The following is a 19017-nucleotide window of genomic DNA, read 5'->3' on the forward strand; positions in this document are numbered from 1 at the left end:
ACTAGAACAAAACACAGAATTTCTTAAATAGCATTTATGTTCTCTTTAAAAGCCTACTGAGTATATACTAATAGGTATCCCTCTAATTAATAAAGAAGCATTACCATCAAAATTGCATACAATTTTTTATAGGAGAAGAAATATTAAATTAGAACCTGAATTTTTCTTTACCTTTTTTTTCTTTTTACAGAGTACAGGACTGCTATAAAATGACTAACATTGCCCAAAATAAGGCCTATGAAATTCTCCCATGGGCTGCTGTAACATCCCCAAAATTGGTGTTAGAACATATAAAAGTGTCCATTACAAAGCAAAACTATACCCCTATAAAAGATTTAAGCTAAAGAAAAAAAGAAAACCCAACAGCTGAAGAAAACATCAGGCTATTTATAAGTCTTCTCCCAGTCCCCCAGACACATTCACATGGGGGTTGTAAACAGCTAACTAAAATATCTTTGAGGCTTTCAGATCCCCACCCACTGACACAGTAGAGCTGTACCCACAGTGAAACTAGACTTTACCTTCCTTTACCAAGTATGTGCCTGTGACTAAACTGGAGTAAATCTAACAGTAATAAAACAATGTTTTAAAAATTAGAATTATACCTTTTTCTCCAACAAATGGTAAAGACCATGTGAAGACATCCATAAAATTGGGCAACCAGTAAGGATGTGGAGAACAGTTAAACTGTCTAATATTCATCACATTATTTTCATATTTTAATACAGCAGCTGCAAGATAAGTTTGAATGTCAATGTAACAATTTGTCTTTAGCTCCAGAAGTCTAAAACACATAAAAGCAGAAAAACATCTTTTTAACAGGGTAGAGAATCAAGGGATGAGTGGAATGAGGGCTAGTAGAGGGAGGTAAGGACAAATTTTTAACAATGAAACCCTTTTTGTTTTTTAACACACTTTTATGTAGAGCATAGTCAGATCTTATTATTATTAATAAAACTTTCAGATTCTTTCTAAAATGTTTGTTTTACTTTATAATCCAATGATATATATACACTTTTACTAAATCCAAAATTGTGAAAACTCCATTTTTAGAGGAAACATAGAATGGCAATGAACAATTTTCTAGGTTTAAAAGTTCACATAAGTTAGAGAAATTTAAGAGTCTTTTTAGTTGCAGGCAACCTGAAAAGGATAGCTGAATGGTAATAAAGAAAAAACAAAACAAAACAAAAAACCCCAGTGTGAGACATTTATAAATGTATGAATATATTTATTTCACTTAATATAGGGAATCAAGTGAAGTAGTATAAAGAAATATTTTACTTCATTTGGGACAAAAACCCATTAAAATACCAAAAATAGAGAGAATATAAGAGCCAAATAAGCCAAAAGATAACACACTCATCTCAATTCTAGGTATTTTCCTAATGTTTCAACATGCTGATGTAACTAGTATCTTAAATTAATTAATGTAAGTTTCAGTCACTGATTATATTATTTTGAGGAACACTGGGTTAGATGGGCTAGATTCTAATCTAAGCTAGGGTACACACTAGCTTCAAAATGCTTAGTAAATTACCTAATCTGTTTCTCATTTATAAAAAGGACTAATATGTCTACCCTGCCTACCTCAGAAGTTTGTTTTAAGATCAGAGAATATATTTCACATGACAGTACATAAAAGTATAAAATGCTCTGCAGATATTATAATAATTATGTAGCTACATTTTTTTTCATTTTAATAAAAAGTGTCAAAATACAAATGTTAAATTCCAAGATTTGAGATTTTGGCTAATAGAGAATCAAAAGTAATACTGTTTGTTTCTCTTATGAAATTCCTATGAAATAAAAGTATTTTAAATTTAGCCTCAGAAATTAAAGGCTTGATACTAAGCTTTCAGCATTAAAAAGAGAATCTAGAAAATTGTCTTACACACAGGATGAAACATGTTATAAACATACCATACCACATAAGCACTTGAATCACTAACACTATGCACAGACTCAGAACTACCAAGAGACATTTGATTTTGACAAGATAGATTCAATGGTTTGAGTTTCTTTTCTGAGTATTAAGAAAATTGATCCTTTAACCTCCTAAGTCAAACTAGCAAAGGACAACAGTAAGGCAGCAGTTAACTGAGCACTGAACACTAGCTTTGTTAATACTGACAAGGGGAAGTCATAGTTGAGAAATGAGAACATTAGCAGAAAGTTAAATGTAGGACTTGATTCTGTTCTTGAGAATGTAGTCAAGACTTAAGATACGTTTCTCCTAAAAAATGAAGGCACATTTCATCAGTTTTTAAATTTATAAACCAAAATATAATTTAAAATATTTCAGCATTGGCATAACCATTATAGGCTGCATTAATCCTAGCTTCTAATGATTAGCAACTCAGTTAACATCAACAGTTTGGCTGTTTTGGTAATTAACATAGTATTAAGTTCTTGCAGCATATTCTGTATCAAAGTTATTATATAGCATGGTACTGTTTGACCTGTGGCAAATGTTTTAATCTTATAACCATCACCTCCAATCATCCAAAGAACTTTACTTTTCCTCTCTTTTTAATTCACACCAAGACCCATATTTAACAATGACCTCAATACCTCTCTAAAGTCTGTTCTTTTTTCCTGGCACATTCACTCCAGTCTGACCCTTCAAACTATGACAATCAACTGAATTCCGGACACATCGAGACAGAATAGGAACTGACTTCTTAATATCCTCTCCTAAAAATGTGAACTATATAAACATACCCAAGCTCACCTTCAATGACCTTGGCATACAACTCGATTAAAATCTTTTGATATCATCTGTCAATAAGCTATGTTCAAAGTTAAATGAAACCCAATTACTATTATACATAGATCAAGTTTGGAGGGTACGACGGGGAATGGAAACCAATGGAACAGAAGGTAAAGAAAAAAAGAAACAAGAAACAAGGAAGGAAGAACAGTAAAAAGAAAGGAAAGAGAAGACTGTATCCATAAAAGGAGGTCAGAGTAAATTAATCAAAGAAGGCTCAACTACAAATCTTCATGAGGCAGTGATAAGACTGTAGAGGTAAAAGGAAATAAGAAAGGGAAAGTGAACCTAGATCAGTGAACATAAAACAAGAAACAACTGTACAGTATAAACACATAAAATGGTCAAAGCAGCAGCAATAGTTTTACGTAAACAAGAAAACATTCTCTTGCTTATAAGAGGGAAGAATTAAGAAAGAGGAGTTGGAGAAAATCATGTTTGGTTTTGCTTGACTTTTACAAGACAGCTTTTATGACAAGTTGCAGAATGGTTACATATGACTTAAGTTTTACATTTTGGATTTTTATTTCTTGTTCTCTCCCCTCCCTTACATCTTAGATTTTTTTATAAGGAGATTTGGATAGTTATAGATTCATACAATGCCCCTTTTCTATTATAATTTCAAAATTAAGTCAATTAAAATGCTAAGTTGTTCAACAATTTTTTATCAACAACATCTTACCTTTATTATTGTAGACATCTAAGTAATTAGGTGCCGAAAAAATTGTTATTAATGAAGGGAACCCTGTAGTTTGACTTTTTCTGTACATTCTATAGCTGCAAAACAAATAGCTTAATATGCATCGTAAAGCATCAATCATTGTTACTAAGTTTGATTTGTACATAAGGTGTTAATTTGGGTCAGGGAAACAGAATTCTTACCCTGCATCTTGAGCTTCATGAGCTCTAATAATCGATAACAAATTATTGTTTTGCAAAAATTCACACACTGCTGGGTAGCTGTGGGGGGAAAAGAGTGAATTAAGTAAAGTAATGGTTTTCCATATGAAGCATGTTCTATTTTAACAACTAAAATATGATTAATCTTGGATAGTTTTCCTTACTTATAAAAATAAGAACATCCTCGAACTGTATTGTGACTAAAATGTTCCTGTGATTTTTCATTTCCAAAATCTTCAGAAGGATCGGACCATAACAAGTCACACATTGGTCCAAATGCAGGTGGCTCTTTAAATCTATCTAACTGTGAAGGAAAGAAACAACAAAAATAACTTGTCAAAAAGTGACAACAGAATGGACATAGGAAAGTGATAAAAACTTTCAACACTACATTGAAGTATAACATACTACATACTACATTGTTTTGAGTGGTTAGAAGACATTTCCTTAAAGTATCAGTATATAATTTTCACCATACTTAATTTGGCAGTAGAGAGTAGTCTGGAGCCTCTACTCTCTACCCATCAAAGTACTATATACAGGAATCAACAATGAAACTAAAATATGTACTTACTCTCCTAATATCATCAAGTGTGTGGATTTCTGGTGAAAGTCCACCATGAACACAAAGAAACTGTTGGTTTAAAAGTGCAGCAAGAGGCAGGCTATCAAAAGCTTCCATACAAGCTTCATAGACTCTTTCTGAATATTTAATTTTACCTAGAAAAATAAAAATTAAATCAAAAATTACATTACTACTTGATCTTATTTGACTATTAAAACAAAGGCAAGAAAACTACAGACACAGAAAACAGTCAGTGGTAGCCAGAAGTTCAGAGTTGGTGAGGGGTGACTATAAGAAGGCAGCAAGAGGAATTTAGAAAATGATAAACCTTTCTGCATCATGATGATGGTGGTGGGCAGCTCTATGCATTTGTCATATCTCAGAATTAAACACCATAAAGAGTGAATTCTACTGTAAACAATTTTTAAAGAGGCAAGCATCTTGCTCTAGAAAAATCATCAAAGATGAGCAATGTTATTGGTCTTTTTTAAAAATCCTAATCGAAAGATATGTTTATAGATTTTAGAGAGAGGGGAAAGGAGGGAAAGGAGGGAAGGAGGGAGAGAGAGAGAGAGAAAATGAGAAATGTTGACTGATTGCCTCCCATACACGCCCTGATCAGGGATGGAACCCTTAACCTAGGTATGTGCCCTGACCAAGGATGGAACTCACAACATTTTGGTGTATGGGACACCAATGCTCCAATCAACTTGAACCACCCAGCCAGGGCTTTTATTGGTCCTATGAAGACAAAATATTTGTTCTTTTAAATTTATTTTACGTATGTAGTAGTCATAAGATACTATTAAAAATAAGTCAAATCTTTAAAAACAGCTCAACCCTAGCCTGGCTAGTGTGCTCAGTTGGTTAGAACATCATCTGGTACACCAAAAGATTGAGGGTTCAATTCCTGATCAGAGAACATACCTGAATTGTGGGTTTGATACCTGGCTAGGGCATGTATAGGAGGCAGCTGATTGACATGTCTCTCTCACATCGATGTTTTTCTCTCTCTCTCTCTAAAATCAATAAACATATTTTAAAAAATTTAAAAACAGTTCAAGTTTTCAAAGTAAGGCAAAATTAAAACTATAAAGTTAAAATATTTTTAATACTTTATTTTATTCCAAGAGTCAGTGACTACTTTGTTGATACAAACAAGACTACTTCTATATCATCATAATAAAACTCAAGGTCCATCCAATTAAAAAATATTAAATTCATACACTGGAGAAGCAGAGGGACTCCTCAAGCCTATAACACATGCTTAAAATGGACAATGATGCCAGGAGCCAATACAACATAGAAACTCCACCAAATCAAACTTGTCATTTACTTTTAAGGAGATACCATATACATTCCTTTACTCCTTTATACCTTTAATTCCTGGATATTCTGGTTTTGGTAGGATTTTGGTGGGTGGTTTGTTAATTATCTAAGGGGGGAGGGAACCCTTACTTCCTATTTTCCTCTTTAATATTGTAACATTCAAATATATGTATCTCTACATCCAGCAACCAGAGGTTCTAAACTGATAGTCTACTAACAGACCTGTTTTCCAGCACTGTGGTTTAATAAAAATTTTAATTTGATTGCTTTTAGGTCAAGCATGCACTTTCCAGGTTCATCTTACATTCGATTAGGTTACCTGCCTGATTTTTGAAGTTATGTGAGTCTGCTATGTCCACAATTACCCATCACTATATATTTCTACTTTTACTGGAAGTCTCTACTAATATGATCCTCATTGGATCATGTTTTGAGTCTCAATAATTCTGAAATTACCTATTTTTAACACTTAACTCTAACACTTAATTATTATTTTAACAAGCACATAGCTATGAGGTGTGAAAAACAGTCAAACACTGCTCTATATCATGTGGTTGTTTACAGCTATTTGATTATCATTGCCATAATAATTTAAGAGAGAAATGGATACAACTTATAGACTAAGAATTTCAGTTCATTAATAGCACATTTCAAACAATTTACAGTGATAAGAGAATGAATAATTTTGTTAAGAACTTTCATGGGCCCTGGCCAGGTGGCTCAGTTGGTTGGAGCATCATCTGTGTACCAGAAGGTTGTGGGTTTGATCCCTGCTTGGGGCATGTACAGGAGGCAATGAACTGATGCTTCTCTCTCACATCAATGTTTCTCCCTCCTAGCTCCAGAATCAATAAACATATCCTTGGGTGAGTATTAAAAAAAGACCTTCATAGAAATGCCTCAATTTGGGGGTACAAAAATCTCCAATGAGACAACAGGTTTTTTTTCGCTTTTATCCTTTTTGTTAACATTACTATAAATAAGTAACTATATGTAAAACTCAAACTGTTCTTAAGGTCCTGGCAAGTGTGGCTCAGTTGGTTGGAGCATTGTCCTGTACACCAAAAAGCTAGGGGTTCGATTCCCAGTCAGGGCCGATACCTAGGTTGCAATTTTGATTCCCAGTTGGGGTGCACATGGGAAGCAACCAAGCGATGTCTCTTCCCCACACAGATGTTTGTCTCTTTCTCTCTCTCAAATCAATATTTAAAAAATTTAAAACAAACTGTTCTTTAAAATGCAATTAAACACTAGAGAGTTCTTGACAATCCTCCTCAATTCTTTACATGTTTGTAAATAAAATCTGTTCTTACATGTTACACTGTAAAATCTTCAAACTCTCACTACCCATGTCACTCTAAAAGAATACTGAGGAAGTGAAACTATTTCTGATGACAGTACTCACATTCCTGTTTAAAGGTAAAATATTCCGTAAGGTGTCTGCATTCATGATTGCCTCTCAGAAGAAATAATGTGCTTGGGTACAGAATCTTCAGGACCCATAAATATAAAACACACTGCAAAAGAAAATGTTTCCAGTGAATTTATCTTATATTTTTGTTTAACTTAGTTGCTTGATCTTTGCTCCTTTTCCTCTAACCCTATTACCTCATAATCTCTATTACTCATTATAATTTTTTCTTTGTCCTTAACTAAAATAGCTCATAAAACAAGAAACAAGGACTTTGTCATCTTATTCCCTTCTTATTCTCCACTAGAAAAGTATCTAGCAAACAGTATACGAATAATAAATATTTGTTGAATAAATGAGTCAAATGATCTACTTAACTACTTTAGATTTACAGACTACTCGCTGTAAAAACAATTAGATTAGTATCCTCCTTAGGTACATCAATAAATAATAATGTAAGAAATTACAGCAGCTAACATTTATTAAATAAGTACAATGTGCAGAGCACTATAAAATTAATCCCTGTCATTTATTCCTCCAGCCCTACAAAGTATGTAATATTATCTCTTTTTTACAAATGAGGAAACTAAAGCAAAGAATTTAAGTAACTTATCCAAAATCATAAAACTTGTAAATAATGGAGATAGGATTCTGATACTTTGATCTTAAGCATTAGGTCATGCTGCCTAATGAAGGAAATAGCTATGTTTTATGTTTATTTTGTAATAAACAAAAGATGTTTTTCTCTAAATAGATTTAACATAAGCTACAGAGTCACGTTTTACTTAATTGGTTAAAAAAAAGTAAGGACCATTTCATATGGAAATAAGCTTGGCTCATATAATCATATACAAAAAAGAAAATACAAACTTTATATTTAACAAGTTAAGGTATACTGAAATGTATAACTATCCACACTTTCATTTTATTCACAGAGAAAAAATGATTAAACAAGGAAAATACTTATTAAAAATACTTATTAATGGACTACTTGCCCTTATTTTTATTCTTTGCTATTTTCCTTTTATAAGAGTAAAACGGTTACATGGAGTCAGCTACAACACAGTCTAATATAAGGACACACATGCCAACATGTTCAGTTACCAATTAAGCTTTCTAAAATTGTTTATTGCTTTTGTCAAAGTCCCCAGTCTGTTTGTTAAGAACTATTTTCTGGTGGTTGTTTTTTTTGAAGGCATGAGGGAAGGTTGAGGAGCCTGATGATGGAACTATGAACGGAAGGAAACACTCAGGATAATAAAATTTCTAAGTGAATTTCAGTGGACAGAGCACTGGACTCCTTTCCCCACTAGGTGTCCTAGCATACTTCAAAGGAGGTTGACAAAAACACTGAAGAAGGGGGTACAAACAATAATAACTAGCATGGAAATTCACCAAGTAAACCTTCAATTATTTACCAGGAAAGGTGGGTTAAGAGCATAGACTTGGAGTCAGACTGCCTGGCTGCACCAATTACTAACAATGTGACCTTGGACAAGTTTACTCAACCTTTCCAAGACTCGGATTCCTCATCTCTATAATGAATAAAATAACAGTACTTACCTAATAATGTTGTTGTGAGGATTAATCAATGTGTGTTAAGTGCTTAGAACGTGCAGGAACATATTAAATGCTCAACACAAGTATCAATTGGTAGAGCCTTTACCTAGTAACTTTACCTCTAGGAATCTGTCCTACAAAAATATTTGGGCAAGTATGCAAAGATGCATAAATAACATGGCTTAATGAAGTATCATTTGAAATGACAAAAACTGCAAATACCTTCAGTGTCTAACCACAGGAATTGATTAAATCAATTGTGGTTTGTTTATTCAATGGGATGCAATGCAGCTATTGAAAATATTAAAAATGCTGTAAATTTATATTTACTAACCTGAAATGCATCTCATTATAAGGGTGTAAGAAAAAAGCTAGTTACAGAAAAATATTAAATGGTCTCATTATTCATTTAAGAAAAATAGAATACACAAATATCAAATTATGTTATCTGCCTGCAACATATACAATCTTGTATACCATTTTTTTAATTTTTAAAAAGAAATTATATTAGAAAATATAAATTGTTCTATATTTACCTGATTTTATTTCATATAATTCAAAAAGTCTAAGAAGAAAAAACACCATCAACCAGTAAGTGAAAATCAACAGGTCATTTTAATGCCTTTTAAGTCTTTAAAAACAAATGAGCAATTTCAGAATACGCAAAGATTCCACATGACATACTAGTGTCTTAACAGCCATAGAAAGAGGGATAGAAACACTAGGGTTTAGTAATAAAATTATTATAATGTACTTTATTTAAACAGAGAAAATTCAATTAACCCTTTTTCACACAGGTTAATATCTTTAGGGGTAATAGATATAAACAGCACTAACTCCTTAGGGCCACTAGATAATAGGGCAATAAGTCTACCCTCAATTTACTTATAATTTCTACTGGATAAATGGCAATTATATCAACAGAGTAATACAGGGATAATTAATGGAATAGTTTGAATAACAGAAGAGGAATAAATAGTAACTTTACCAAAAAACTTCAGAAAATGCAGAGGTATTAAGAAGAACCCAATACTTTAAGGAACTTTAAGGAACTTATTTACTAGGAATTAAAGAAAATCATCTATGATAACACTTAAATGCAAATCAAATGACAGTATATGTTTATTACCTCTATACTAAAATAACCTCTGTCCACATAATCACCAAGAAAAAGGTATCGTGTATTAGCAGGTGATCCTCCTACTTCAAAAAGTTTCATCAGATCAAAAAATTGGCCATGGATGTCACCACACACTGAAACAAGAAGATTATTAGATATGAAAGAAAAACTCTGAAATAACAAATTTTACTTAAATTCTAATTTTTTAAAATTAGAGATAGTATAAATTCTATCAAGAAATGTCTGAGAAGGAAGTCATCTATGAAGACTCATGACAGGGATGATGTGTACCCAAGTGTTCCTATGCTCAAGATCTAGAACAAAATGTAACAAGTAATGAAACTTGTAGATGGTAACAAAATTTTCACCTAAATTTATAAAGCTCCTCTTTGGAAAACGAAGCATGTGTGTCTTAGGATGACAAAATTATAATGGTGGCAGTGAAAATGCCAATCTAACTCAGTACTTTCTATTGACTTCTAAATAACTATGTTTGGTATCTAATATGACATTTAGGTATTTCCCTCTAATGACTAAAAGCAAAGTAATTATTTGTTGAATCAAACTGAATTGTGGCCAACACAACTAATGAAACCATCAAGATAGCATATTAGACTAGTTTCAGCGCTTAAATTATTTAGGATCATATTTATTCACTAAAAACAAAAAGAAACTTTAAAAAATTAACAGCAGTAATTTAAAAATCCAAGTAATATTAATTGGGAATATGATATGATTAAAGAAGAAACAGCCTTATATCTAGGCAACTAAATAATAATGTAATAAAGAAACAATATCCAAAATATAAATAAATGTACCTGTGATTGGAGCCTCTACTTCTATCATGGTTTTCTCTCTCCGAAGGATGGCAGCACCCTCATTGATAATTCTAAGTGCAATTTCTTCATCTACCCGACCTTCTTTTACTAAGTGGTTCTTCAGAACATCAACCCTAGGTATCCCATCCATATCAAATACTTCTTCAGATGTTAAGCGATGTGTTGGGGGGAAAGGAACAGCTGCAATTGTTTTAATTAAGAAAAATAAATCACTATGTATTATATTATAATATGCTAACAAAATTAATCAGTGGATCTAGGAAATAAGAGTAAAAAATAAGCTGTTTTTGTTTCATCTTCATTTATTAGATGGACATGTTAACTTTCAAAAAGTTTTTTTAAATGGGTAATCAAATTATACTTCTTTTTGTTAATCTGTACATAACATTTTCTTTGTTGAGAATTACTAGAGAAGTGAATTGTATCATAAAAATAAAAGTTCTTTCAGGATAACTAAAGCTTTTTTCTTTAAGCCAAAACATCTTTTTGGCAGAACTCTCACAACATATCATACATTCTTCACCTTACGATTAATATAACTCAATACCACATAAGCCTGCATAGAAAGATAGCCCAAATATAAGACAATCCACCATGTTCATAATAAGAATATAGAAAACAATGTTTTCTGGCCCTCAATGGTGTGGTTCAGTGGATTAAGCACTGACCTGCAAACCAAAGGGTTACTGGTTCAATTCCCAGTCAGGAACACATGACTGGGTTGCTTTAGGTTTGTGGAATGCTGCCCAACTACTGAGCCACAATAGTCAGGGCAAAAGGTCTACTTTCAAAGGCATCTAGCACAATTTGAGGTCACATACCTAGAAAAAATTACCATATGCCTGTTAAATTAATTTGATTCCCTTTTTACTAAATTCAACAAATGACCTCTTTATGCATTTAAAATCACTTAAGTTGTTTTAGGCTCTTTACCAAATAGTACTTTGTTTTTCAAAATAGAGGGAAAGAGAGAAATTTATAGTAAGAGTCTATATAAAGATATAAACCTAAGGCAGCCCCCCCTTTTCTGAAATAAAATTTTTTTTTAGACAACTCATTTTATATTCAGGCATACATTTTCTTGATGTTTCTGGGTCATCATTGTGATTAGCAATCATTACATAGAAGACTGGAATTGTATAGAAACAATTGCTTCTTCACATCTCATAACTTAAAGTAACTAAAAACAGGGGGCTGGGTTAGAATTATATCAATTACCTAAGGAAGTATAAATAAGCACATTCTCATACAAGGGGAAAAATAAGAACTCAATCCTTTAAAAGTGCATATGAGGAGAGATCCAACACAGTGGAGGAGTAAGTGGAAGTTACACTAACCTCCTTCCAAGACCAAACTGGAATTACAACTAAATTGTAGAGAAATCATCCTAAGTAACCAATGGAACACTAGCTGCAGAGAAGCTTTATAACCACAGACAGATGGAAAAAAATCACTTCACTGCAATCTCATTGGTAGGGCATACAGAGACGCAAAACGACTGGCTAGGCCACACAAGTGGCAGCTGTACTTCCAGAGGGATATTTCAGCAGCTGGGGGGCTCCCCTTGAGAAGTGTGAGGTCTAAACCCCAAGCCAGGCACCCCAGCCTATAGCACCAAAACCAGAGAAACCAGATAATATCCAGCTGCGAAAAGCAGCATGGTTTCTGTCTGCCAGGGAGACAGCTGGAGACTCAGAGAGCCTCTTAAGGGGCAGATGCTCAAAATTTCATTTACAGCCACTTACTTTGGGCTCTAGCAGAGGGAGGGCAGAGTATACTAGAGACGCTTGAGGAGAGTCTGGGGTTGGTGGTTCTGGGGAAAGAATGAAGGAAGAGCCACCAAGATCCCTGTGCTGAGTTATTCCCCACACTGCACGAGTCATCTTTCTCAGGCAGAGCACTCCCTCCAAGTGCATCAGCCTGAGGGGAAGCAATAGGCCTGTCCTGTGGAGTTTAAGCAGGGCTGCCAATTACAGCTTGAGACCATAACACCAATTAGTTTAACAACTAAGGCAGATCTCTGGGAGCTCTATGACATTTCAGCTGATCCTCACCAGGGCCCTGTGCTAATAAAAGGCAGCCTTGATGTGCAGCCTGTTCCTTCTGCACACAAACAGGCCCAGCTGAGGGAGTTCCATACTGCTGCACGCTCCAAACAAACTGACTAGGGCTAGTCAAAAGTAGTGTCTAACAAAGGCCTACACCAGAGACTTTGCAGATCTACCTAATGCATAGGAACAAATACAAAGAAGCAGCCAAAATGGAAAGACAAAGAAACAGACCCCAAATGAAAGAATGAAAGAACAAGAGAATTCTCGAGAAGAGCTAGATGAAATGGAGGCAAGCAATTTATCAGATAGTTTAGAGTAATGATTAGAAGAATACTGAACAGCATGAAAAAAATGAAAGATACAGTAACCATTTTAAAAGGACCAGTCAGAAATAAAGACTGTAAGATCTGAAATAAATAATATACTGCCCTGGCTGGAGTAGCTCAGTGGACTGAGAGCGGGCCTGTGAACCACATGATCGGGGTTCAATTCCCAGTCAGGGCACATGCCTGGGTTGCAGGCTAGTTCCCAGCAGGGGACTCACGAGAGGCAACCTTACATTGATATTTCTCTCCCTCTCTCGTTCCCTTCCCCTCTAAAGATAAATAAATAAAATCTTTAAAAAAATTAAAAAAAATAATATACTGGAAGGAATAAACAGTAGGTGAGATGAAGCAGAGGATCACATCAGTGATTCGGAAGACAACATAGAAAAACAAAACAAAACAAAACACCCAGGCAGAGCAGCAAAAAGAAAAAAGTATTTAAAAAATGAGGAGAGCTTAAGAAACATTTTGGACAATGTGAAGCATAACAACATCTGCATCATGGGAATACCAGAAGGAGATGACACTGACCAAGGGATCAAGTACCTACTTGAAGAAACAATGACCAAAAACTTCCCTAATCTGGTGAAGAAAAAAGTCACACAAGTCCAGGAACCTCAGAGACTCCAAACAGGTTGTATCCAAAGAGGCCTGCACTGAGACACATCATAATTAAAATGATAAGGGACAAGGAGAAAATCCTAAAAGCCACAAGAGAAAAGCCAGGTAGTAACCTACAAGGGAGCACCAATTAGAAAGTCATCTGATTTCTCAATAAAAATGTTTCAGGCCAGAAAGGAATGGTGGAAATATTCAAAGTAATGAAAAGCAAGGACCTACAATCAAGGCTACTTTACCAAGCAAGGTTATCATTTAAAATTGAAGGAGAAATAAGGAACTTCACAGACAAGAAAAAAAGCTAAAGGAGTTTGTTAACCACAAAACAGTACTGCAACAAAAAGGTAAAGGGATTTCTTTAAGAAGAAGAAACAAATAAACAGAGGAAAACAGTCTAACAATAAAATGGCACTAAATATGTATCTATCGATAATCATCTTAAATGTAAATGGCTAAAATGCTCCAATCAAAACACATAGGGTGGCTGAATGGATAAGAAAACAAGATCCATATCTATGCTGCCTCCAAGAGATCCATCTCAGATCAAAGATACACAGACTAAAAGTAAAGAGATGGGCTCTGGCTGGTGTAGCTCAGTGGATTGAGAGTGGGCCTGTGAACCAAAGAATTGCTGGTTCAATTCCCAGTCAAGGCACATGCCTGGGTTGCAGGCCATGTCTCCACTAGAGGGAACACAAGAGGCAACCACACACTGATGTTTCACTCCCCTTTCTTCCTCTTTTCCCCTCTCTCTAAAAATAAATAAAAATACAATCTTTAAATAAATAAATAAAAGTAAAGAGATGGAAAAAGATATTTTGTGCATATAGAAAGGAGAAAAAGCTGGGGTATATTACATACATCTGACAAAATAGACTTTAAAACCAACACTATAGTAAAAGACAAAGGACAACAATATATAATGATAAAGAGAACAATCCAACAAGAGCATATAACCCTAGTACATATTTATGCACTGAATAGAGATGCACTTAAATTTGTGAAGCTAATCTTTTTTAAAATATTTTTTATTGATTATGCTATTACAGTTATCCCATTTCCCACCCTTCATTCCCCTCCACCCTGCACACCCTCTCCAACCCACATTCCCCTGCTTTAGTTCACGTCCATGTTGTTTTAAGTTCTTTAGCTTTTACATTTCCCATACTGTTCTTTGCCCTCCCCCTGTCTATTTTCTGTCTACCATCTATGCTACTTATTCTCTGTACCTTTCTCCTACTCTCCTCATCCCACTCCCCTGTTGCTATCCCACTCCCCTGTTGCTACCCATGTGATCTCCATTCCTGTGGTTCTGTTCCTGTTCTAGTTGTTTCCTTAGTTTGTTTTTATTTTAGGTGTGGCTGTTAATAATTCTGAGTTTGCTGTCATTTTACTATACATGTTTTTTATCTTCTTTTTCTTAGCTAAGTCCCTTTAATATTTCATAAAATAAGGACTTGGTGATGATGAACTCCTTCAACTTGACCTTATCTGGGAAGCACTTTATCTGTCCTTTCATTCTAAATGAAACCTTTGCTGGATAAAGCAATCTTGGATGTAGGTCTTTGTCTTTCATGACTTGGAATACTTCTTCCCAGCCCCTTCTTGCCTGGAAGGTCTCTTTTGAGAAATCAGCTGACAGTCTGATGGGAAGTCCTTTGTAGGTGACTGTCTCCTTATCTCCTGCTGCTTCTAGGATTCTCTCCTTCATTTTAATCTTGGTTAATGTAATTATGATGTGCCTTGGTGTGTTCCTTCTTGGGTCCAACTTCTTTGGGACTCTCTGAGCATCCTGGATTTCCTGTAAGTCTGTTTCCTTTGCCAGACTGGGGAAGTTCTCCTTTATTATGTGTTCAGATAATTTTTCCATTTGTTGGCCTTCCTCTTATCCTTCTGGTACCCCTATAATCCGGATGTTGGAACGTTTAAAGATGTCCTGGAGGTTCCTAAGCCTCTCCTCATTTTTTTGAATTCTCATTTCTTCATTCTTTTCTGTTTGGTCACTTTCATCTTCCTCCTGGTCCACTCCCTTGATTTGAGTCCCAGTTTCCTTCCCATCACTACTGGTTCCCTGTGCATTTTGCTTCATTTCACTTAGTGTAGCCTTCATTTGTTCCTCTAATTTGTGACTAAAATCAACCAGTTCTGTGAGCATCCTGATCACCAGTATTTTAAACTATGCATCTGATAGGTTGGTTATCTCTTTGTCGCTTAGAAATATTGGCTCTGGGGCTTTGAGCTGTTCTTTTACTTGAGCCATAATGTTTTGGTCTGTTCTCACCTGTTAGGCACAAGGGGCGGAACCTTAGGTGTTCACCAAGGCGGGGCCTTAGGTGCTCACCAGGGGCCTTAGGTGCTCACCAGGGTGGGGCAACCCAAGTCATTGGGTTGTAATGCTGTATGTGGGGGCGGGGTCCAAGAGGGAACAGTGGTGCCTTGCTCCACTCTCTGTTGCAACTCAGTCCCTTCCGCCACTTCCCAAAGCCAATTGGGCCTTTCTGGTGCTGAATCCTGTGTGGGTGGGCTTGTGTATGTTCTAGGACCCTGTGGGTCTCTCCAACAAACTTTCCTGTGAGGCTGGGAGTCCCTCCCTGCGCCTCAATCCCTACAGGTATTTTTTTTTAAGATTTTATTTATTTATCTTTAGGGGGGAAGGAGAGAGGAAGAGAAACATCAATGTATGGTTGCCTTTTGTGCGTCCCCTGCTGGGAGCTGGCATGCAGGGAACCGGCCTGCAACCCACACATGTGCCCTGACTGGGAATCGAACCGCGATCCTCTGGTTCGCAGGCCCGCACTCAATCCACTGAGCTACACCAGCCAGGGCCTCCCTACAGGTATTTTTAATCAGTGTTTTGAGGCTTTATTTCCCGGCACTAGGACCCTGGGTTGCGTGATCTGTCTCACTCCCCAGTTATCTGTGTGCGAATGTGACACCACTGCTTGGTCAGCCAGCCACCCTGTGCACGGTGTCCTGCTTCTCAATTGCTGCCTTGCTGGGTCTGCCTGTTGCCACCCCATGCCCAGGGTCTGCCAGCTGCCACCTAGGAGCCCAGGGTCTGCCTGGTGCCATCTTGCGTACCTGGGGTGCCTTGCGTGCCTGGTGTCACCACTTCCTTTGCTGTGACCCATCTCCACTCGGCTGCCTGAATCCGCCCAACCTACCAGTCTGGATGAACGTGTCTATTTTAACTCCTTGGTTGTCGGACTTCCATACAGTTCAATTTTCTCTCAGTTTTGGTTGTTATTTTGTTTTTAAATTGTTGTTGTCCTTATTTTGGTTGCTTGAGGAGGCACAGTGTATCTACCCAAGCCTCCATCTTGGCCGGAAGTTGTGAAGCAAATCTTGAAGGACATATGGGAGAAATCAACTGAAATACAGTAACTGTTGGGAATTTTAACACCCCACTGACTTGAATGAATAGATCTTCCAGACAGAAAATCAACAAGAGGACAGCGGCCTTAAAACAACACACTAGGTCAAGTGGATTTAACTGATAACTTGACAGCATTTCACCCCAAAGCAACAGAATATACATACTTTTAAAGTGTACTTGGAAGATTTCCTAGGATAGACTACATGTTAGGTCACAAAACAAGTCTCAATAAACTTCTCAATAAACAAGTCTCAAGCATCTTCTCTGAACACAGTGCTATGAAAACTCAATCACAAGAACACTGAAAAACACCCAAAGACATGGAAGCTAAAAATATGTTGTTAAACAATGAATGGCTCTACAATAAGATCAAGGAAGAAATCAAAAGATACCTCAAAACAAATGAAAATGAGAACACAATAATCCAAAATCTAGGACACAGGGAAAGCAATCCTAATAGGGAAATAAATTCATAGCATTACAGGCCTATCTCAAAAAAAAAAAGAAAAAAGAAAAGGCTCAAATAAAAAATCTAACTTTACACTTAAAGAAACTTGATCAAGTCCAGAAGGAAATAATCAAGTCCAGAGCACAAATGAACAGAGTATTAAAAAAATGGTACAAAAGATCAATGAATCCAAGAGCTGGTTCTTTGAAAAGATAAACAAGACTGACAAACCTTTAACCAGACTCATCAAGGAAAAAAAGAGAGAGGATCCAAATAAAATCAGAAATGTAAAAGGAGAAATAACAACTAACACCAAAGAAATATTAAGGACTCTAAGAAAGTATTATGAACAATTATATGCCAACAAACTGGACAACCTGGACGAAATGGACAAATTCCTAGAAACATAATCTTCCAAAAATAAATCAGGAAGACTCATTGACTCTGAGTAGACAGATTACACCTAATGAAACTGAATCAGTAATCAAAACACTCCCAAAGGCAAAAGTCATGGACCACATGGCTTCACAGATGAATTTTACCAAACATTCAAGAAAAACCAACACCTCTCCTTCTTGAACTATTTCATAAAATTCAAGAGGAAGGAAGTGAGGCCAGCATTATCTTAATTCCAAAACCAAATAAAGATACTACAAAGAAAGGAAATTATAGGCCAATCTCCCAGATGAACACAGATGCTAAAATCCTTGACAAAATATTAGCAAACCAAATACAGCAATGCATCAGAAAGATCATACACCATTATCAAGTGGGATTTATTCTGGGAACACAAGGTTAGTACAACATTCGCAAATCAATAAATGTGATTCACCATATAAACAAAATGAAAAACAAAAACCATGTGGTCATATCAATAGATACAGAAAAAGCTTCTGATAAAATCCAGCACCCACTTATGATAAAAACTCTCAGCAAAGTGGCAATGGAGGGAACATACTTAAACATAATCAAAGCCATATATGACATACCCACTGCCATCCTCCATCTCAACAGACAAAAACAAGCACTCCCCTTAAGATCAGGAACAAGACAAGGATGTCCACTTTCACCCTCTTACTCAACACAGTACTGGATATCCTAGCCACAGCAATCAGAAGAAATACAAGGCATCCAAATTAGAAAGGAAGAAGTAAAACTGTCTTTATTTGCAGATGACATGATACTGTACACAGACAACAAACCCAAAGATTCTACCAAGAACCTACTAGAACTGAAAAGTGAATTCAGCAAAGTAGCAGGATACAAAATTAATATCCAGAAATCAGTTGCATTTTTATATGCCAATAATGAACTAACAGAATGGGAAATTAAGGAAACAATCCCATTCACAATTGCTGTAAAATACCTAGGAATAAACCTAACCAAAGATTTTGCAAAAGACCTATACTCAGAAAATTATAAGACACTTAAGAAAGAAAATGAAGACACAACTGGAAGCAGAGCTTCTGGTCAAGACAGAGGTGTAAATAAACACAGCTCACCTCCTCGCACAACCACAGCAAAAATTACAACTAGATAATAAAACAAATACCACCCAGAATCGTCAAGAGAATCAAGTTGTATGGAAGTCTGACAACCAAGGAATTAAAGAAGCCACATTCATCCAGATGAGTATGAGGGGCAGAAATGTGCAGAGGCACAGAGACATGGACCAGGGGTCCCAAACCCACATGTGGTGGA

General features: G+C 35.7%; 1 protein-coding gene across 6 annotated transcripts in view; it reads right to left on the reverse strand.

The window, feature by feature from the left end:
- The window catches only part of PPP3CB (protein phosphatase 3 catalytic subunit beta), a 57583-nt gene that overhangs the window by 23994 nt on the left and 14572 nt on the right, over positions 1 to 19017 (reverse strand). For all 6 annotated transcript variants that reach the window (XM_037055910.1, XM_037055907.1, XM_037055909.1 and 3 more), the window contains exons 2-9: positions 10477 to 10677; positions 9668 to 9792; positions 6973 to 7084; positions 4248 to 4393; positions 3838 to 3977; positions 3656 to 3733; positions 3456 to 3550; positions 606 to 731 (exon numbers count right to left, since the gene is read on the reverse strand). In XM_037055910.1, the coding sequence (XP_036911805.1) occupies positions 606 to 731; positions 3456 to 3550; positions 3656 to 3733; positions 3838 to 3977; positions 4248 to 4393; positions 6973 to 7084; positions 9668 to 9792; positions 10477 to 10677 (1023 nt within the window). The remainder of the gene's footprint in view (positions 1 to 605; positions 732 to 3455; positions 3551 to 3655; positions 3734 to 3837; positions 3978 to 4247; positions 4394 to 6972; positions 7085 to 9667; positions 9793 to 10476; positions 10678 to 19017) is intronic.

The sequence above is a fragment of the Sturnira hondurensis genome, unplaced genomic scaffold (genome assembly GCF_014824575.4).
Source record: "Sturnira hondurensis isolate 20B ecotype Veracruz unplaced genomic scaffold, ASM1482457v3 Scaffold0008761, whole genome shotgun sequence".
Classification (NCBI taxonomy): domain Eukaryota; kingdom Metazoa; phylum Chordata; class Mammalia; order Chiroptera; family Phyllostomidae; genus Sturnira; species Sturnira hondurensis.